Consider the following 23,673-nt stretch of genomic DNA (forward strand, 5'->3'; position numbering starts at 1 on the left):
AGGGAAACCCTCTTAAGGGGGAGATTACGTCTTTAAATCCCAGATCTGCATGCATGTACATAGTCTTAAGCCAGATTTACCTCGACAGTACGTAAGACTATTGTGTCCTTAGCAGTGGCCTATTTGTACTCCTTTTGTTTACATGTTGCTCTTATTTTGGGTTAAGTTATAAGACTGAAAAGAGGCTGGTCTGACTGGAATGTGCAGAAATCGTATAGCTGGTGGGTGTGGTGGTCAGTTTGGTCTATGGTGGGTGGAGCTTTTGGGTATGGTAAGAGGGAGGAGTCTTTATTTGTTAAAGTATTTTCTTTAACGCTACTAAGCAGCACAATGGATAACTAGAAGCCAATTGTATTATAAGACCCTTTCTAGACTGTTATGTAACTAGTTCACATCATTGCTGCTATGTGTCAGACACTGTAAAGGCGACGATGGACATGCTGTAAATTGTTTAAACAGTTGAAGATTAGTGATTTGTGAACTATTAAGTCAACACTAGACTCCTTTACAAAGCCAGTATACTATCTGTGTATAACAAAGTACTTCCCAGACTCACAAGAGCTTAATTTGTAAACTCTATATATTTTACATTAGTCTCTATTGATGAGCTCCTTATTGTCATTGGATAGTGCGCTATATATACTGACTGTATATAGTGATGCAGTGGTTTGTGTAAATTTCATTTTTGTCTTGTCATGCGCTAACATCATGTTTTCATAGTGTACAATATCAGTGATAGAAAAATATATATTTCTTAGCTATTTCATGCAGTTTTGATACATATATACTGTGTTTACATATTTCCATAAAAATACAACAATGTCTAGGCTGTCAGTTGTTTTCCCAGACATGAAGTTATACTGGCAGCATGTATCAGTAGAAAAACTGGTTTTGATGAACAATACTGAAGTTAGCATGATATTGAGGGTTTTGTTTTCCATTGCAACTGTTCCCAAGGTCCAGGTTATGTGTCCTCCGACTGATATTTGAGCAAGGCACATCGATTCATGCAGTGCTCCTGTAGCTCAGGTGGCATTGCATGATTATAAAAGTCTTTATCTCTCTGTTTTAAAGATTTACCTTTGCAAAGACTTAAATAAATATTCGTATACATCATACATAGACATGTATAAACTAAATGTATTCCATATAACTTAAATAATTTATATTTATATATTTACAGCCCCCAGGGACAAATCTGAAGATAGTGGTGTCTTGGTGCAATATACTGCAGGCGAGTTTGTATGTGGTTTGCACATTTGTGATTTTTCACGTCCTGCGGGATTTGCGGGAGAGCGCGCAGACACATGAACTGTCTATACGTATCCAGCGCCAACCCACTAAAGATTTATACTGAGTGAGGGCGCGCACAAAAGACTGCGTAGTTTTGCACTGCGAGTTCCAGTGCTTGCCATCGATCCCCCTGCAGCCGCTCTTATAGGGCTTGGCTGTTACACATTTTGTCTCGTAAAAGAATTGCTTGATCGTATTGAATGACCGCATAACCGTGACCTGCAGTCCGAACATGTCCACGGCCGTAGTCCGATTGTTCACCCACAGGCTCTGGCTATCGCAAACCGAGTGCTCCCCTCTGTAACTCTTGTGCTCGGCGTAGCGCTTCTGCCGGGTCTTATTGGTCCCACTTGCGTCCTGGATACTGACAAAGTCATCCATGAGGTAGAGCGGAGGGGGCTGCAGAGGAGGCCGGTCGCTCAGCAGCACCCGTGGCGAGTTGTATCTCTTATGCTGGCGCAGGAGTTCTGCGGAGATGTCCGTCACAGGCTGGTAAATGCTCGAGCTAAAGTTCTCCTTGTAGTCCATCCCTGCAGGTGTGTTTGAGGTGCTGGACTGAAGTGAATCCGGGACGCCCTCATCCTGCTTCTGTCGGCTGCGGGTGATGTCAGCCTGCAGGAGCTTTATGATCAGATTGTTAATAGGATCCTGCGTCGGCTGCTGCTTGTTCATTGTGGATGCCGAGATGCCATAGAGGTACGCGAGGAACATCACGTACAGCAGGATGGACATCACTAGATTCACCTGTAAGATCTGTGAAGCAGAGAGACGGTTTTGTAAGGATGAACTGTGGTGAACTTGTAAAATCAATCATCTTCTTTAGGTGCAAATGTGTACTTTTGAAAATGGCATCAGACCAGACTGTAATACAGAGGTGATGCTGACAAACAGGTCTTACTGTATAGCTGCTATATCAAAAAGGGCATCTGGCATGAGATTTGATGGCAAATGAAAATTAATATCCACTTTGCTCCCTGATCTGCCCTGAATGCTCATATATCTCTTTAAAACCACATGTCTCATCCACACATAAAAAGCCACACGTAATTTCCTCAGGGTTTAGGATGTATGAGTGGGGTCTATTTATATGTCATGGGACAGTTTGTTACATAAATTATTGCTTTGAAATCAAACATTGTTGATGAAAAAAGAATACAAAGCCCCCTTGTTCGGCTGGAATGCTTATCATTTGTCATCCATTGGAAGTTATTTATCTAAATTTCATTAAATAATGTACTGTAACTAACTGTGTCAGTGAAAATTAAAGTCATACTAAGTACGAATTAATGTTTCTGTTAGTCTACAGATGAGACCTCGGACAGGACAAATGTATGCCAGTGTGAATGTGACCCCGGCGCCCAGGAGTGGTGGTTTATCATTCTGGCATCATTATTGGTCTATAAGCACTGTTAATTTCACTTTTTGGCAGGAATGATGCTGACGAGATGATTGCAATTTCACTCAGTACTTCAAATTAGGGCCAATGCGACAAAGTCACCTTACAGGCGATGCTGTGGAAAATAACTCTGAGTATATTTTATTGCCCTTTTTTAATGACCGTCTGAGCATAACGACCAGCTGTTAGCAGTTCACGAGCCACTGTTAAGTTAAATTTATTCTGAAAATTTGGATTTAAGAAATTGACACACACCCTGCTAAAAAAAACCAATAGACACCATCACAAATTCTATTGGTTTTATTTGGATTTTTATTGGTTCTAATGGAATATGGCCCAAAACACACTACAGTGTATTGGTCTTTGTTGGTCTCTAATGGTAGGTATTGGTTCTATGTATTGGTTCTAATGGAATATGGCCCAAAACACACTACAGTGTATTGGTCTTTGTTGGTCTCTAATGGTAGGTATTGGTTCTATGTATTGGTTCTAATGGAATATGGCCCAAAACACACTACAGTGTATTGGTCTTTGTTGGTCTCTAATGGTAGGTATTGGTTCTATGTATTGGTTCTAATGGAATATGGTCCAAAACACACTACAGTGTATTGGTCTTTGTTGGACTCTAATGGTAGGTATTGGTTCTATGTATTGTTTCTAATGGAATATGGCCCAAAACACACTACAGTGTATTGGTCTTTGTTGGTCTGTAATGGTAGGTATTAATTCTATTGGTTCTATGTATTGGTTCTAATGGAATATGGCCCAAAACACACTACAGTGTATTGGTCTTTGTTGGTCTCTAATGGTAGGTATTAATTCTATTGGTTGTATGTATTGGTTCTAATGGAATATGGCCCAAAACACACTACAGTGTATTGGTCTTTGTTGGTCTGTAATGGTAGGTATTAATTCTATTGGTTGTATGTATTGGTTCTAATGGAATATGGCCCAAAACACACTACAGTGTATTGGTCTTTGTTGGTATCTAATGGTAGGTATTAATTCTATTGGTTCTATGTATTGGTTCTAATGGAATATGTCCCAAAACACACTACAGTGTATTATTCTCTAATGGTAGATATTGGTTCTATTGGTTCTATGTATTGCTTCTAATGGAATATGGCCCAAAACACACTACAGTGTATTGGTCTTTGTTGGTCTCTAATGGTAGGTATTGGTTCATTGTGTTGGTTCTAATGGAATATGGCCCAAAACACACTACAGTGTATTGGTCTTTGTTGGTCTCTAATGGTAGGTATTGGTTCTATTGGTTCTATGTATTGGTTCTAATGGAATATGGCCCAAAACACACTACAGTGTATTGGTCTTTGTTGGTCTGTAATGGTAGGTATTAATTCTATTGGTTGTATGTATTGGTTCTAATGGAATATGGCCCAAAACACACTACAGTGTATTGGTCTTTGTTGGTATCTAATGGTAGGTATTAATTCTATTGGTTCTATGTATTGGTTCTAATGGAATATGTCCCAAAACACACTACAGTGTATTATTCTCTAATGGTAGGTATTGGTTCTATTGGTATTATGTATTGCTTCTAATGGAATATGGCCCAAAACACACTACAGTGTATTGGTCTTTGTTGGTCTCTAATGGTAGGTATTGGTTCATTGTGTTGGTTCTAATGGAATATGGCCCAAAACACACTACAGTGTATTGGTCTTTGTTGGTCTCTAATGGTAGGTATTGGTTCATTGTGTTGGTTCTAATGGAATATGGCCCAAAACACACTACAGTGTATTGGTCTTTGTTGGTCTCTAATGGTAGGTATTGGTTCTATTGGTTCTATGTATTGGTTCTAATGGAATATGGCCCAAAACACACTACAGTGTATTGGTCTTTGTTGGTCTCTAATGGTAGGTATTGGTTCTATTGGTTCTATGTATTGGTTCTAATGGAATATGGCCCAAAACACACTACAGTGTATTGGTCTTTGTTGGTCTCTAATGGTAGGTATTGGTTCTATGTATTGGTTCTAATGGAATGTGGCCCAAAACACACTACAGTGTATTGGTCTTTGTTGGACTCTAATGGTAGATTTTGGTTCTATTGGTTCTATGTATTGGTTCTAATGGAATATGGCCCAAAACACACTACAGTGTATTGGTCTTTGTTGGTCTCTAATGGTAGGTATTGGTTCTATGTATTGGTTCTAATGGAATATGGCCCAAAACACACTACAGTGTATTGGTCTTTGTTGGACTCTAATGGTAGATTTTGGTTCTATTGGTTCTATGTATTGGTTCTAATGGAATATGGCCCAAAACACACTACAGTGTATTGGTCTTTGTTGGACTCTAATGGTAGATATTGGTTCTATTGGTTCTATGTATTGGTTCTAATGGAATATGGCCCAAAACACACTACAGTGTATTGGTCTTTGTTGGTCTCTAATGGTAGGTATTGGTTCTATGTGTTGGTTCTAATGGAATATGGCCCAAAACACACTACTGTGTATTGTAGTGCTGCAATGACGCGTCGACGTCATCGATTACGTCGACTACGAAAATACGTCGACATGCGTAAAATGCGTCGACCCGTCACGCTGTTTACATTCATCTCATTTTCAGCAGGCCAGCCAGTAAACCTGTGCAATAATATGTAGAACAATAATTCAAAGTCTTAAAATGAAACAATATGTGCATTTGTTCGAAAAACCTTTCTTTTTTTGGTGTATTTAACACAAAACAGAGTTGTATGGGATCAGCAAAGTTTTTGGAGAAAATGTTGCTTAAAACCTTTAATGCTTTCATCCATGTTAATGTAAGTACTACACAGGCAGCCAATGAATGTGTATGTGAATTGATTACAGATTGGTTATAATGTTTAGATGTTTTTGCAGTGAACTACTTCAGATTGTTTCTCTTTGTGACTTTTCCATTTATGCCTAAATTAAGAACAGAAAACCGCTTCATTTGCGTTGTTATGCTTGTTGCTTGTCCACAATTTTGCACTAAAGAATTCAGCCTTCAGATCTGATTTGCATCTCATACCTCATAAAATGTTTTGCCTCTGGGCCAAAGTATACAAACGCACAAAATTAGAATATACATCAGTCATTGTTCCCGTATAAGCTTGTTCAGGTGAGTGCAGGATGGAAATTCACTTGAAATGTACTTGTTTATATTCATCCTGTAAGCTTTTTAAAGCGTTTCTCTTCGATAAGCAGTAAAAAATAGCTCTTAATGAGCAACACGGTACACTGGAAAAAGTAAAAAGTTGGATCAACTTTAAAAGTTACTTGAACTAGTCCTAAATATCCTGCTTCTCTTATGATGTGACTCACAGCACAACACATGATCTGATAGAAACACACGCGCTTGATTCTCTTTCGACCGTGTTTGAAAAGATAATCCTTCACATCCTCTTAACTGCTCTCCAATACTTAGCTGTATTTCTTCGTGTACCACACACATCATCAAGCCCTCTGCATGCACTAATGCGATCCGCTGCTAAACTAACAGCAGTTTAGGGTTTGATCCATGTGGAGGACCATTCCAAAAGCTTTTACCACCACTTGAAAAACTGAGCTTGTGCTTACACTGTAACAAAAGATGTCAAATCAACATATATTTTTATGAAACTTTAACTTAACAAATTAAGTTATGTCAACTTCAAGTCAAAACTTAAAACAGAAAGTTGAATTGACTTGTTTACAGTATAGGTCTGTCACATTACATAAATGCAAAAGTTCTGGTCTTACAGGAACAGATATGCGTACTGTATGTATCAACAGCAGCTAGCAATGCTACATTTGGGCAGGGTCTGGAAAGGCAGAAAGTGGTGAAGGAGTTTCTGTTTTCTTTTAAAATCACAAATGGTTAAGCAATGAGCCAAAGCCATTCACTTACCTTTTCTTTGTTGCAGCTGGGGTGCATTACAGTGTGCTCAAAATATCTTACATGTCTAGTTGATGTAATGCTTCATGCTAAATGTCCATCAGGTGTACACCAAGTATTTAGTTCACATTATTTTGTTGAATAATGATTACTCCAGTATACATAGGTATGGTATTCATAGAGATATTTTTCAATGTCCTTATGTTGAAAATATAGTAATGGTTAAGACATAATTACAAACATTACACAACAAAATATTATTTACATTGTCACAAAATTACACAGGATATTTGAGGTCTTTACGGTTTCTTTTCCTTACTTTAACCATATTAAATAACATAAATCAAAACCTCACGTTCAATCGCATAGTTGACCTCTTTCACAAATTTCAAGGCCTTGAAACACTCCAGTCCATCAAGCATGTACAGTAATTATGCTTAAACAGGACATACTACATTTAGTTTGTTATTGCACAAAATGTTCATTGAAGTGACTGCAATAGGTCCACCTGCAGTATAAATACCCTACTGCTGTTAATCTGTCTGACCCAAATTGAAAGTAAGCAGATGTGTTTAAACGATGAATGACTTTGATCATTTCCCTGGCTGCGGTTCCGCACACAACCTTGTAGCCAAATCTTACCAGACTGTTTTAAGAGGCCAGAGGTGGAAAGTAACGAATTACATTTACTCACGTTACTGTAATTGAGTAGTTTTTTTGTGTATTTTTACTTTTTTGAGTAGTTTTTAAAATCTGTACTTTTACTTTTACTTAAGTATGTTTTATTTAAAGTATTGTACTTCGCTACATTTTAAATCATATCCGTTACTGAGTAAAAAAATATTTTAAAAAGCAAGCTGATGAAGACGCGCAACGGATGTAAATGGGCGGGGCCCGGGGGAACGCGCAAAAAGAACCATGGAGACGGACGAGACAGGCGCGCGCTATTGCAGACCCGCCTCAGTTCAAATCTTATGAAAGAAACCCCTGGTCATATTTAAGCGACCACTTTCCACTGACGCGAAGCGAGTGTTTCATTTCTATGAAAGGTAGGATTCATGCTCTTAAGTACGAAATTGCACGACGCGTTTTTAATACCATGCGCATTATCTTCCGAGGTCTAGCAGCTTCGCGTCAAGTCAAACACAACTTCAAAACGTCCTCGAGAATGCGGTCATGAGAGAGAGAGAGAGAGAGAGAGAGAGAGAGAGAGAAGAAGAAAGGTCATCAGGTACCCAGGTCAGGGAAGAAAGAAGATAATAAACGTGTCAAATGTATATAGACATGGCGCTTATCTCATTATATGCTCATTTAAACTATATATAGTTTAATAAAATAATGTATGTTACCAGCAATACATCAGTTACAACCTTACTATAGTGATTGTATTTACTAGCTGCTGACCACCTTCAAAAGTGCATAACTCACATGTAAAATCATTAAATAATTCCATAAATGTTTCTTACTTTAAAAAAGCTTTTTATTTTATTAACTTTTTGTTATTGCACTTTAATTGTAAAGATGTTCCTACAATTAAAAACAACTAGTTTGAGATGTATATTCCCTTGTCGTTTTTGAACTATACTAGAATCCTCCACCTCTTCCCGCTGTAAAAAAAAGTAACTTTTACTCTGAGTAAAGTTAAAATGACTTACTTTTTACTTTTACTTGAGTAGATTTTTAGACAAGTAACTTTACTTTTACTTAAGTAAAATATTATTAAAGTAACTTTACTTTTACTTGAGTACAAAATTTTAGTACTTTTTCCACCTCTGTAAGAGGCCAGATACACTTTTAAAGTGTATTTTTGGTTCCACAAAGAACCTTTTAGCCAAAGTTCCTTTAAAAGGACCATTTCCTTTATACTTTCATATATTTTAACCCTTAACGTCTTGAAAAGCACCCTCACTCTGACCCAAACCATAAAAAGACCTACTTTCACTAAAAGGGTTGTTTTTACTAAACCATTTAGAGTATAACCATAACCAGTTATCATTAGAAAGAAGACACTTTGAGCTTAATTTTATAGGTTTCAAAATTATTTTAAGATTTAAAAAAAAGTTACAGAGGCTGAAATACATTGTAATATTTTTTTACTACTAAAAATCTTAATGATAAATATGTGTGTGAAACCTAGAAATGCAATGATGCCAAAGCCACCAGTCTAAAGAAGTTATATTTCACGTTTGAAGTCAATAGGCCCAAAAATAAGGTACTTGCAAGAGTTCCTAAGTCCCAGTCAGCCCCAAAATAAAAGTCTTTGTTTACATGCATACACGTTCGTTCTTCTTATTATTTATCCTTATGTCAGCGTATAAAATGCCGTTTCCACACCAGGAAATAAAACGTCACACAAAGATCGTTGGATTTCGTTATCTAATTGGCTACACGTTCTGTCTATCAATATTTTCCATGAAATCATTGGAGGAACAAGCGAGTCAGATGACGTCACAATATTTGACAGCGCTGTTTGGATATTATGTATTATACTCCCGCCTACTTTTTAAAAACAAGTTTGAACGTGGGTTTGAATGCGAGTGTAATCTCATATACAACGTTACGACGTACATAATCCTCAGATTGTAAATTATATTCCATTACAAGACGATCATGTGAAATCTGATGTAAACAATGGACAATATATCTATATTTCACGGATTATACGCATTTGTGGACAAAAATGGTCATTGGATGTATTTTATTGGCTCTCGTCGGGAGCAGCTGAGGTTAGGTATCTTGCTCAAGGACACATTGACACTTGGTCAGGTGGAGCCGGGCATTGTGAGAGTTCAAAACAATGAACATTTTATAATTCTGTTTTTATAAGTTTGTGTGATTGGCCTGCTCAGCTGATAGGTCAGCTAATGGACTCTATTCAGAAAGCTCAAATTTGTAAACACCCTAATCCATTTAGATTGGATCAAAAAAGGGAAGGGGATGTCTGTGTACATTAAATGATTTCAAAATGGCAAAAATACAACTAGACTTAAATAAGTCGTTTTATGCAGTATCTTAAACCTTAAAGCTCACGTAACACACGCTGTTTCTGCATTTCTGATGTTAATCTGGAGTACCTATAGAGTAGTATTACATCTTTTTTATCTCCGAAGAGTCTTTAGTTTAATCAGATTTATAAAAGAAAGATTAGCTTTACCGAATCTTTCCGATAACGCACGAAAAAAATACAGAAGGAGGAGTTATTCCACGGGAGGAGCGAGTACGAGTCATGCAACACTATACAACACTGTTTAACTTATGATTCACTACATGTTCGTGTCATTTATATAATATGCACGCGCCTATTTCCAACATAACACAGAAGTCTTACCGCGTGCAACTCGTCATGACCCAACTCGTCATGAATCCAGCGCATCAAACACACACGCAAAACTCCGCTGCTACCCCGGATAATAAACTATATCCATTGTTTCCATAAGGCTGGCTTTCTTCTCCTTACATCCAACACACTTCTTCTTTCGTACCATTGTTGAGTTTTGAAATTAAACAAAGCTGTGTCGCGTGATAAGGTGTTGGCAAGTTCTAGCGTCTTCTGCTGGTTGACGGGTGGGCGGGGTTTTCCGGGGGAAGTGCCCATAAAAATAAGTGATACGTATAGAAACCCCTGAAACGTCAGCTGGACCTGTAATCGAAAAAAACTTTCTGAAACTTGTACGAACCCTGGCGAAGTGCATTCGTCACAGAAATAGTCTGTAACATGCTTGAACCACCCCTTTAACACACACTGTGTTACTCATTTCAATGTGGATGCCGGGTGTTTTTGTCTGTGCTAAAAGTTTATTGTTTCAAACTGTCACTAGTGATGTTATCAAGTCTAAAATCACTTTAAGCCATATAAAATTATGTAATCAACAACACATACAAGATATTTTAGGCCGTCACATGTATGTCAGGTTGGGGGAAACTGAGAATTGCTCTAGGAGTGGACTGATCTTCTGGAGATCAGAGGGATATTGTTCCTTATTCACCCTGGGACCTGTTATTACTCTAAAGCTGCTCCTCCTCAGCACCAACAGAGCCAAATCGGACGTGGTGAATTAAATTAAAACTCAACAACCTCCGTTACTAAATGTCTTCTGGATGCTCCCGAATACAGAGAAGCATTGTTAAGGAGCTCATAAGTGCATCGCTCTAGAGAAGTAAATTACATCATCAAAGAATACACGAAGAAACTCCTTTCAACTCAACACAACTGACTCTCACAAAATCTGTGCGTTACAATCAGTGTGATCTAAGCAAATTAGAATTACAGATAAAGATAAGGTTTTATATAACCGGTCTTGTGATGTCAAAGTATGAACCTTTTGGCCGTCTTTGAATTAAAATACTTCAAGGTGCAGTTTCAGTGAACCCTCGTTCCAGGACACAGGAGCATTAGGCGTTAAAATCTTGTGCCTGATCTCCTTTAACTGGTTTAGGGCACTCAATGCAAAGCTCTCCATTCACCTTGCCATTAATCCCCACAGTTTCCTTCATTTTAGATACACCAGCAAAGTTATTTCATAAGCTCACCAGAGGTCTAAATCAAAACTGGATTTATTGGTATGAATCAAGGTGCTTTTTCCTCTGCAAGCTTTTCCTGGTAAACATTTCCTCCTTTCAAACGGTTCTTAGGATTAAATATAATGAATGACAATTTTTGCTTGTATATAGCTGGTATACAGTTAAAGTTAACACTAAATCGTGCACCTGAACAGTTAACATATTCAAGATGATAATCTTTCACAGCGCCGTGTCGTGTCCTCAGCACTGAGACCTTCACCAACAACGTATCATCTAAGACTGAACAAGAAGGCTTATAACCCCCTGAGCTTTAAACTCTTAGAGGATTGCTCCCAGATTAGCAACGGACTTCACACCATTTATTAGCCATTAGCCAACTCACAGTTTAGCCACACATCTCAAATGCCTCGCAGAGTAGATGAGTTTCAGAATCAACACGCACAGATCTGTTTTAGCATGAATTGAACTTTTGACTATTTACACAAAATATCTCCCTAATGTATTGGTTTACACTGTCAAAGATATAGTGCATGTCCATTGAAATAAATCTAATTTTGTGATCAAATGGAATGTAGAGGAGGACACAGCAACCTTTACTGGTAAGAGTAGATAAGTTGACAACTCCTCAGGGCCTTATTATCTGTCAGACAGGGTTCGTAATCTCAAGAGGAGCATTATACGTCGAGCATATGCAAGTGCCATGTGTTCAACTACAGAATAGCAATGCAATCTACAGTCAGTCATTGCCTTGAGCCAACAGACACTTAAAAATAAAGGTGCTTAAATGGTTCTTCAAAGCGATACCATTTTTGGAAACATTCAACAATTCTCAGAACCGTAGACAATTCTTTGGATGTTAAAGGTTCTATATGGAACTATTTAGCAAATAAATGGTTCTATGGCATCGTGAAGCACTTTAATTTTTAAGAGTGTATCCTTTGTACACTTCAGGCACATTGGGGGGGAGGTTAAGTTTGTTGAGCTATATAAAAACTACATCTTAAAATGATGGAGATACATTTACATTTATTTACCATGTGGATATACTGTAAGTGAGAATATAAACAATACTATCAAATGATAATTATAAAGTATACAGTAAAGTGATGTCACAATAATAGCTTTTAATGACCACACAGGTTCGAGGAAAGTATCAAACATTAATATCAGGGAAAAAAGGTTTTATTCTAATATGCAAACAAGCATAGAAAAGTGTATACACCTACTCCAGTTTAATCAGTTATTAAAGGACAAGTTCGGTATTTTACACTTAAAGCCCTGTTTTCAGATTGTTTATGGTGAAATATAACGGTTTTGACTGAATTTTCGACATATTCAGTCGGCTGCCCTGAGAATTTTCGCTTGTTTGCGTTTCACCTCACACCTCTATAATGGGTGTATATGTGCACTGGAACAATCTTTCCTAAAATGCACCAAACTTTCTGTACAAAGACGTGAAACTCACCGAGTGGCCAGGGGTGCTCACCGACACGCTCACACAAAAATCGCCGCAAAAGACGCTTTCCAACAGGTGTTTTAGCATTCGTTGTTAACTTGTGGACCTATTTTTCCAAACGCCTCACACCCGTACATTCTTCCGCTTAGAGCTTGAATAATAGACACTCCAGCCCAGGTGGTGGCGCTAATCCGCCATTGCCAATTGCAAGAATAGAAACAAGGTTCCCGGTGCGGAGTAATACCGTACCTCACAGCACAACTAATACAAGTCAATGGAGTTGGCAAAAACTACGATAAAACCTGTTGGAATGTGTATTTTACAGCGATTTTTGTGCGAGCACATCAGCGAACACCCCCGACCACTCGGTGAGTTTCACGTCTTTGTAAATGAAAGTTTAATGCATTTTAAGAAGGATTGTTCCAGTGCACCATTAAACCCACCGCAGAGGTGGGAGGCGAAACACAAACACGCGAAAACTCTCGGGGCAGCCGCACACGTCGAAACCCAAGTCAAAACCGCTCTATTTCATCACAAACAATCCGAAAACAGGGCTCCAAGTGCAAACCACCGAACTTGTCCTTTAATATTTCATTGGTCCCCCTTTGTTTTTGATTACAGCAGTCATTCTTCTGGGCCTTGACTCAGTAAACTTTGTGCATGTGTCGTCTGTCATGTTTTTGCCAAACCTCTTTAAAATTTCTCTTCACGCTGAGCTTCAGCTTACACGCCAAGCAAGCACTACGCAACACACTAACTATGCAAGATGCGTACAAACAGTTTAATGAATATTTATTAATACGTTTGAATAAAGGGCAAAGACGTCAATTGTCCTGGGGCGGATATCACTTCTATGCAGTATTATACATGCTCTTGTATTGTCAAGCTGCTGTTGTCTCTGAGAGAATTGTTATGTTACGTGCGGTCTGTCCTGCGGCATCAATCAAAAGGGCATGACACTGTGTCCGAACATATTTTCCTTGTGTTTTTAGAGAGCTACAGTACCCAAGTTGATGGACTCAGGATGGCTTACGAGGCGAAATTCCAGAGAAAGAAATCCACCCAGGGTTTTCAAAGAAGAGTGTCTAAACCCTAATGCTGTCCAATTGCCTCCAGATGTACCCTTAAGAGCAGAACTAGACCCCCTATCTGGACCTTTTCCATCTCTGACCAGCACAATACACTTACTTCCATCTGTTGTACTCCCAGGACTGAAGAGAGGGTTGTAATACCCAGATGCAAGACATAACCTGCGTTGTTGAAACATCCATCAAAAGCAAATGCTCAAAACAAAGTTGTCACTGGGACGGTAATCTTTCAAAAAGTACACCTTTCTAACTAAAGGGTGCATTCTAGTAGCTCAAAAGTATATTTTGGTGCCTTTTTAAAGAGTTCCTGAGTGATAGCTTTTGTACCTTTCTTTCTGACAGTGCAATCTAGCAAATGCAGTAATATCAACATGATCTCACAAAGTTCCGTGGGATAGTCACGGAATTTTTTGCTAATTTTTCCGTGCATTCTCACGGATCTCCGCATTTTTCCATGGCCCTGCTACGGACTGTCTTTTTTCGTGGCATTCTCAAGGATTGGTTACTCAACTGCTTTTTCCTGTTTTCAAACCATTTTCGCTTCGGTTTAGGGTTAGATTTGGTGTTTGCGTAAGTATGTCCCTTTAACTATTTGTTTATACTATTTTATCTGCTTTATTCTTTTATATTTTCTAAACTTTAAACAATTGTTGCCTGGCGTTGGGGTTAGAGTTGGGTTTGGGTACGGATGTCATTTCATGTAAATCTAACCCTAAACAGAAGCGAAAATGGTAAGAAAATAGGACAAAACAGTTGAGTAACCAATCCGTAAGAATGCCACGGAAAAAGACAATCCGTAGCAGGGCCACGGAAAAATGCGGAGATCCGTGAGAATGCCACAGAAAAATGAGCAAAAAATTCCGTGACTATCCTATGACTGTTGGATAACTTGAGTATGTATTTATTTTAGTGTATATAATTAGAAGAATATAAAGCAGTAATCTTAATTTGAGTTTTAGATGGATACAAACAAGAATGATCAAAACACTGTACAAAGAAGATCCTTAAAGCAGTTCGATCTAATCACAGGTGACCTCAAGTAAAAGATGTGTAAGTTGGTACAGCCTTTCGCCTTATGGCTGTGTCATTCAATAAACGTGTTGTGTTCAGTGTAGAGGATACATCACAGCTGTTTGCGCTTCCTGGCAGCTGGACTCAACACGTGTGTTTCTGTTAAGTTCTGAATATCAGCCAGTGCCTTGAATCTTATAGTTTAAGTGTAACCAAATACAACAACACTCTCAACTGTCCTCAGTATAGGGCTAAGATGTTATCGGTGCTATAAGAGCCATGACAAACCAAGCATAATCCAAATTTTCTTTAAGAAAGGTCTGTCTATCTTCATGAGAATCCATATTCCGTTGCATCTTCTATCAAAAATCATTTGTACCATCACACCTACAGTAGCAACAAAATACAAGTCTGTGTAGGAACACAATCATGCTTACCAAGTGTTTAAGAGCAGTTTTGGATCTTGGCTTCATTTTCTATTTAATTTTAAGATAATATATGATATTGATTTGTGACTAGACTATCTTTTATAGACAAACAAATCCAGAATGTGATCACTCTGTACTGAAACATCAGTGGCAAACATGGCAGTTAGTGTAATTAACACAACTTGGAGTTAGTAACATGATCGAGTTAGATGGTTGTTTTGATGTAAACTGATAGATGGGGCTTTGGCAGTCAACAGGAACACTGTCAAGCAAACAAACTACACAGCTTTAGTCATTTCCCACTCGGATGCATTGATATTTAATGTAAGATTGATGTTAAATCATGACACGTTTAGAATGTTTATTTTAAAGTGGAAACCACTTGGCAGTGGAATAGACTCAGAAAATAAGATAAATGAAGTATTCTGGGCATGTTAAGGCACACAAGAATTAGCTGAATCCAAACTGCTCGCTGTATAATTCAATAATATTTTACTTTTGGTTTTGGAGACCCGTGTCGCTTTTAAGTAGCAACTGTCTAGACAGAAACCAAAGCATAGCTGATACCAATGACTATTTATTGCCTTCGAAGTGCCATATTATTATAGTAGATTCTAATAAAGCTGGTTTAATGAGTCAAAGAGAAATGATATCTCTATTGGGAATAAACATACATGCTAATGGTTTCTCTCACAACTACACAACCACAACATTCATGCACTAAAAAACTTCATACAAGGGAAGAATAAAAGCGAAAGGACTTGCTGTTCTAGCCACAACTGCAACACTACATAGGTTTCATATTAAGAATACCCAACATGTCAAGCATCCCTGTTTTCAGTCACTTCAATGCAATGTGGTGATATTGCACAGTAAACGTGAATGAAAAAATGAAATTGCTATTACAAATTATGTGAAAATGAAGGTGTAAGGAATAATTGACGACGGGCCATTGAATTATAAGAAAATAATGCACACCAAGGTGGTAATGCGGCACGACGCAAAGCGGTTACCACAAACATTGCTCTGGTGCCTATTTTTAAGACATTTGACAAGTAAGGTGTGCGGTTTACAGAAAAATAATCAACACCCATATAACATTTCTCAGCCAATCAGAATGCAGCATTCAACAGACCCATGGTATAAAAGTTACTAAGAAATGCTCCACATCTTTGAAACGTAGCCCTAATAAATCATGTATTTAGGCCTGTCTGCCATCTGTCAATTACGTGATTGGTCTGTCTGTGCAGTGTAGTGCAGCTGTGAGTCTGCTAACTTAACATGCTAACTAAGGAAAACTGTTAATAAAGATTAAAAAAAGATAAAGTATTAATGACGGGTGATTCAGACCATAATGTGCATATTTTAAAATGCATGGTATTCTATACTGAGAGGATCATTGAGCACCATATATGGTCACACTTGTAAATTTCCCACAGTTAGTGGACAAAAAAAGAATGAGATAGCTTTTGGTTTTAAGTGACCCATGATCAAGTTGATGAGACCCCTTAATGGAGCATGAATTTCCAGCCAACATGTATTGCTTTTTAAGCAGTCAAACTGTACTGTGACAGAGCTACCCAGGACTGATCAAACTGCTCCCCTAAACCCACAGTTTTCAGCCATCATGTGCAGATTACATTACATACATTAACATACACACATCAAAGCAGCAATAACTGATGAGAAAATCACATAAGTGAATAGATTAACCTGTTAGTGACTAAACAGCTATTGTATGTGATCTGTGTGATGTCTATGGATCTAATTAAGCTTAGATAGATCAAATAAAATCACTCGCTCTAAATTGCATTTAAGGAAATGTCAGCTTTTAAGAATCATGTGAAAACAATCTTTTCACCTTTACTCTTATTAGTCTCTTATTCTTACTACCAACTTCTTTAGTGACTACATTTATTCATTTAGCAGACGCTTTTATCCAAATGAGAACATTTTGTCAATGCTAGATAAACATCTTCAGATGGTTCCCTAAAGTCGTGTCCCGTGTTTCTTTTGAGACATTCACCGCAAAATCTAAAATGTGAATTAACCCTTTAGTCTCTTTGTTGGTGGATGCCTCGTGTCAGATCTTTTCTTTGACAGACGCCTGATTCAGAAGCATGTCTGCACAAGACTTCCCTGTTCACGCACAGCAGGGTAATGTAAGCAGAAACAGACTGTAAGAGACTGCCATTTAATACACAAGTGGGAAAACATGCCTGCAACTTCCAGATGAGCTGAAAGCACAACATGAAACGCGTTTCGAATCAATAGAAAAACTCTGAGGGTTTTGTGGATTATGTGGATTAGCTATTTTAGTCAGTCTCAGACAGTGTTAAAATGTTTTAGACCATTGGTTGATTTGAAAGTTGAAAACGAGAATACATTTTTTAAACTGATACACAAATGGTATATTTTAACATTAATATTGCTTTGCTTTGATCTTTGACATTAAAAACATATTTTTAATTTAGTATATGTTTTACCTCTTGGAAAGGCAGTTACAGTTACAGCTACAACATGCATACTGTATATAGATAAAGTTACATAAAAGTTTTGGACAGCTAGACAGTCACATATGATACTGTATAGTCAGTGGAAGGTAAAGAATTGCATTAAAAGACTGCTGGAGGAAAAAAGAAAGGTTTTTTGGCAATCTATTGTTTTGTGGATAAAAGAGAAGAGCACTACTCTGAAAGGTAAGAACTGAATTTGCCCGTACTGGTTTTCAATTGAGCCCGAGGCGCATAGCAGTTCACATTCTTCCCAAATACACACCGAAAGTTTCAGTGCCACAAACAAGTTTAACACTAAAACTTCGTTTTACACACGATTCCAACTCAAGTGATTCTTTTGCAGGAAATGGAGTAACTTTACAATGATAAAGAGCGCGTGAAATATTCAGGAGAACAAGCGCAAGCGCGCAACTGTGCCAAAAGCCCTCCAGATTCCCAGCAAAATGATACATGGAAACAGCAAACTAGACGAAAAGAAAAACACATACCGTAATAAAGGTAACCATAGCATCGGTGAGGAAATATTCAGCAGTGCCGACATGCAGGTGATGAGTTTATACCGAATCCTTTCTAAAAGTTTCCAAATAGAAAGCGCGCAGTGCGTGCGGAGAGGCTTTACTGGCAAACACTGCGCGCAGAGCAGATCTCTCTCTCTCTCTCTCTCTCTCTCTCTCTCTCTCTCTCTCTCTCTCTCTCTCTCTCTCTCTCTCTCAAGCGTAATCTTCTACTCCTGTACACATCGAGCATGGACAGATGGCTTTTGTGGGGTTGCTGTGCTTAGTCGATGCTGTTCTCTACAGCAACTGGTAATATTTGACTTTCATTAATAATATTACCAACTTTTTTAAGGTTTTTGTATTCTATTGTATACTATTTGTATGATCTTTTATATATTCATATCAAAATGTACTATGGATAACATGTTCTTTATAATATTATGAAATATACCCAAATACTGCCTAGCTTATTTTGGGTCTTTTTTTCTTACATTTGCTTGGTAACAAAATAAACTTTAAAAAGTACTAGAACAAGAATTTGTATGTTTTTTATTGCTATAAAGTTATTCAAAAGAAAATAATTACTAGGTATGGCAGCCAACTGAACGAAATTACGAAATTAAAACACAGTTTAGGCATAACGTGACTCAAAGTGACTCAGACTAGAGCTCTATAATCTTTACTTTAAAACTGATTGTTATAAAAGCATCATAATATTTATGCAAAGCGTAGAGACAGAAAGTGATTTTCTAATGGGCAAGGTACGTGTAACCGGAAACACTCATCATCACCCCCTTTAATCCTCTTTTACTGTTTGTCACTGTAGAATTTTTTACGTTGCTTGCAAACAACACAATCCTGACAATCATGGACCTTTCAGGAACAAAACAATATGGTAACCGCCTTTTGCATGTTGCTTATCAGAAATGAGACATAAAAGTCATGTTAGTCCCCATGAGATTTTGCCCTGCCCCTTTCCACGCATGCCACACATTTCTGTCAGAAAGGCTCCAATGGAAATATTTGGAGTTTAAAGGCTGCTTGTGCCAAATAATATTCTGTTTCAGCAATTGGCAAACTGTTGGTAAACTGTCATAGTTACTTACTTGGTCCACATTCATATTTAACATACCTACTGTATTACACGGATGTAAAATTACCGTACATCCAATATTTACTATAACTGTTACTGTTAAATAAATCCAAATAGCCCAAGGCACTTAAATGTACAGAAAGATCAATAAATAATCTGAAAAAACTGTACATGATGTTTTATATTGTAAACACTGAATGCTGATAAAAAAAAATGGCATGGCATAGCAACCAAAGTTATGGGTTCGATTCCCAGGCAGGGATGACGCAGATGAAAATATGACTATTCGAAGTGCTGTTGATGCTAAATAAACCTGCCAAATAAACACATGTAAATGTAAGTTGTTGGATCAATTGATCAGATGTGGTCACACTTCAAAGAAAGCTCATTGATGCATGTGTGACACAAGTACACCAAACCATTTCAGTGTCACAAGCATCCCATCACATTTATAGTCGCTCAGCAATAAACCAGAAGAGGATGTTGATAATGATGATACATTTCCATTCTGTAATCACAAACAGCGTGACCACAGCTGTGTTCAAACAGGCACACTGCCATTGTTTAGTTGCACATCACAACCGCTATTGCCGAGTGCAGGGTGACCGGACATGAGAATCAGGCATTTTGCATAATCAATTCTTCTTGAATTAATATATTAGTGATAACAATATATGACGACCCTTAGTGATAACAACCGCTGACCATGATATAGTCTGGATGTGAGGAAATCGTCAGACCTCAGGTTGGGCCAGGTGTTTGTGTACGTATTGAATCCAGGGCACACCTTACCAACATGCATTTTGGGTTATGTTAACCTCAGCAGACAAAAAAGTGTCACACAAAAACCCCACAATAGAACTGGAACAATATAGGCACCTGTGGTTGGTTCTAGGAGTTTCCAGTTTAAGTGTCTGCTTTATTATTTCTTTAAATGATTGAGATCCTTTTGAATAGTCTATGCACTTAATCTGACTGCTGACAGCTCGGTAGCCGAGTGTATCAAAACAGACTAAGATTCTATATAAATGCTTTTAATTTGTCGTTGCGTTAATCTTGTGAGAAGTGAAGTTGTTGCCAAACTAAATATTTATATACTTTTATTTCAAAGTGTGATGTTGTATTTGCATTGTAGCTACTCCACCAGAGATTTTAGGTATTACCTGAATGAGTAATTGATAAGTACGAAGTGATGTATGTGTTGGTTTTCATCGTGCAGGCTTTACCTTCGCTGAAAGATTCCTGTAAAGTTATTACATAACACGTCTTCACTCATACAAGGCACCGCTTTGGAATTCACAGCTTTGAATTCGTCTGACATACGTGGTCTGGGGTTGAACAAATACGAGGTTTAGCTGCTAAGCTAACATTCAAGACCACAGGGGTTTGCTGCCAGATCCACGGCATTGAATGAGCTTTTAGCACTACTGACTGTTGGCCCAGACTGTCTTTGACTTCTTGTATGCATTCAGGACTCTCACCTGTGCTTACAATGAGCGTGTTGTTTACTTGCGTGTCCTGTTCGGGCATCAATAAAGTCACCTGTGTCTTCCGAGGTGCTCTCAGACTTCCTCCTTTCTCTTGATAGATGTCTCCCACCTGGGCCTTCGAGCCCCGGGGCCATCGGGGCATTGATCTCTGGCCAGCGCCACAGTGAGACGTGGATAGAGAAGAAGGTGAGAAAGACGTATCGCAAAGAGGGAGTGAACTGTGTTAATGTCAGTTCAGCAGATCGAGTTTCTGGCCGTTTACAACCGATCACCCATATGCGAAACCAGCGGGGCCAAATACACACGTATCACGTTGCTGTTTAATGCAAGCTGTGAAAAAGGCAGCTGAAAATGAATTTGAGTGAAAATGTGCTGAAACATGTCACATTTGTGTTTAAACAGTGTCCTCAAGCAGCCCGGTCGTGGAAACGTTCACGGTAGGGGCCTCCCAGTTCCTGTCTTTCCTCATTTATTTACTTTGTTCTCACACTTAGGCGTTCACTGGTGGGCTTTCCTCCCCTCTCCCTGACTTGTATCCTGTGCAAGCGTTGAGTCTTGCTGCGTCTCTCTTCCCTTGGGTCTGGACCGGCTCGCACACCCTCTCCTCCCTTTAACGCTCTCAAGCATCCGTGCTCTTTTCTTTGGAGTAGTGCTGCTTTGTCAACTCTCTTTGCAGCTCACTTTGTATTTTAAGTGTTTCTCTTTAGACAGACTTCAACGCGGCGCTCACGCGAACACCAGGGAGTTCTCGGAGTCCCGGTGCCGAGTCCGAACCGCCAGGGAGTTGGGACGTGCCCGTCGCTGCAGACAGGGCCTCTCTTGTGCTCTTTGTCAGCCGTAGGAATAGACGAATCACACGGTGCAGATCGTTGACCTGAAAAGCAAGCCAGTGAGTGCAGAGTAACTCAAGGCCTGGGTTCAGCTTACCTGCTGGGCCGCTGTGAGAGGAGAATGGAGTGCTCTCTCCACAGGGTTAGATTGCCCATTGAGATAAGGGCCAAATACCATACGAGAGTTGTTAAGCAATACTGCTACAACACAAGAGACCGATAACACACAGCAGCTAGAGCCCGGTGGGGAATGTCAGCTTACTGAGTTAAACGCCATTGAAAGTGGATCGAGTCTGCGAGAGGGGTTTTTCCAGATTGGCTCTATCAAAAGAGTTTTATTGTTGCAAAGCTAAGGTGCCACACCTGAACTTCAATTCTGGCCAGCGCCTAGTTATGTATTGTTTTTAAAGTCAGTAAGCAAAAAAATTGCAGAGGAATTTATTTTGAAATAAAGGTTTATTTTTCTAGCATGCAAATACATGGATATGGTAAACAAAATTTAACTACGATATGTAAATCTTTTTATGTCAGTTTTGACCGCACCTGTGGTCTAAAGGATCGGTGTGACACTAGATGCCACAGTGCATCAAAACATCCACTGATCACTGATAGAGCAAAACCCAAACAAAATCCTCTTGCAAGATTTTGCTTCCTGTCCCCGAGCAATTTAATCAGTTTGCAGAAAATATCGCGTTGGTCACCTAGGATGCGGATGTGTTGGCTTTCACTTATGCAACGCTGATAATCTGACACGGGTGAACTGGAGGCCATCGGTTCAGGAGAGTTCATCTCACTCACCAGTACATGCTAACAAACATAAACAACAAGATTACCAAATAAGTGGTTTTATCTTGACTTGTGGTCACAGACTATTCCATGTAAAGATGCATTACGACTAGCAGCGACTAGCAGAAGCAGATCTCATTGATTTCAATGGAAGCTTGGCGACTTCCAGCAACACAGGCGACCATGACTTTTAGTGACTGGATGGGTCGTGCGTCAAAGTTGAGAAATGTTTAAATTTATGCAAATTATGGGCAACATTGGGCAGTGACTATCAATGAGAACGAAGCAGTGGAGTTTACGTCATCCGTCTCTCGTCAGTTACTGGAGTGGACGGTACTCATTTGTTTATCACAACTAAATATAGAAACGCCTCTTTTGAAAGACAAAGTCACTTATAATGTGAATGTACCTTTAGTCAAACTTCCAACAAGATCTTCTCAAATCATTTGTGACCAATTTCTTAGTACGTGAACGTCGCTTGTCTCCAGCTTTGTGTTTAGGGTGGCCATTCGTGCCAGTTCCGCCGGACACGTCCCGTACATGTTTCCGGAAGTCGCGTTGCTCGACCGCATACATCATCGAGGTTCTCACATTTCAGTTAAAATACATTAGAAAATTTGGATTTATTTCTTTTAAGACATACAATCATTGTAGTTTCATTCTTACCTTGAAATGTAATGGTTGCTTTTCTGAAATTAAACCCGAAATATTAAACCTTAATGACGTATGTGGTCGACATACGCGACTTCCGGAGAACGAACCCGAAAACATGTTCGGGACGTGTCCAGCGGAACTGGCACGAATGGCCACCCTATTTGTGTTGGAGGATTGTGTTGCAGTGTTACTCCACATGGTAAAGGGCAAGCAGGTCTTTACCTGGACCGCTATAAGCATTACTATGAAATGTAAGCCCAGGATCAAAGCTCTGTGCTAGCCCACTCTGTGCTCAGAAAGACCCTGATGCTTTACAAACCGTCACTCTGGGTCTTCTGCATAGCCTCAAGTTTCACTTCAGATCAAAGTTGACGCTCTCTCTTCTAGCCACGTCTCTAGCATGCGTCAAGATTACATTTCATGTCTTTTTGCCCTCTGGTGTTTGGATGGTTCACGACCTGCCCACATTTCCCACTGGGAGTGACTGAAATACCGAATGACTAATATGATTAACCTCATGATCAGAATGTGGCCAAGAATACTAACTATACAACAAGAGCCTGTTTTTAGCTAGCACATGTATCCACAAGCTCGGTGACCTGCATGCGTGACTGTTTCTCCGGACATGAGTGGCCAACGCTGTTGTGTTTGGCAAGAAAGTAAAGCATGGGTGCTTGAGAAGACAGATACAGTAAGTATAGATTGTGACGGGGCAGACTCCACAGAATAGTCCATCAGCTTTAACATATCATTT

General features: G+C 38.9%; 1 protein-coding gene across 1 annotated transcript; it reads right to left on the reverse strand.

Annotated features, from left to right (window-relative positions):
- Positions 1–729: 729 nt before the first annotated feature.
- On the reverse strand, positions 730–18,520 carry ntf3 (neurotrophin 3). Its single transcript, XM_055191022.2, has 2 exons — positions 18,058–18,520; positions 730–2,046 (listed from the first exon to the last, which is right to left on the reverse strand). Exons 1-2 carry the CDS (start codon positions 18,073–18,075, stop codon positions 1,270–1,272), a joined length of 795 nt encoding a protein of 264 aa, XP_055046997.1. The 5' UTR covers positions 18,076–18,520; the 3' UTR covers positions 730–1,269.
- Positions 18,521–23,673: the final 5,153 nt, after the last annotated feature.

Source organism: Misgurnus anguillicaudatus, chromosome 1, assembly GCF_027580225.2.
Source record: "Misgurnus anguillicaudatus chromosome 1, ASM2758022v2, whole genome shotgun sequence".
Lineage (NCBI taxonomy): Eukaryota > Metazoa > Chordata > Actinopteri > Cypriniformes > Cobitidae > Misgurnus > Misgurnus anguillicaudatus.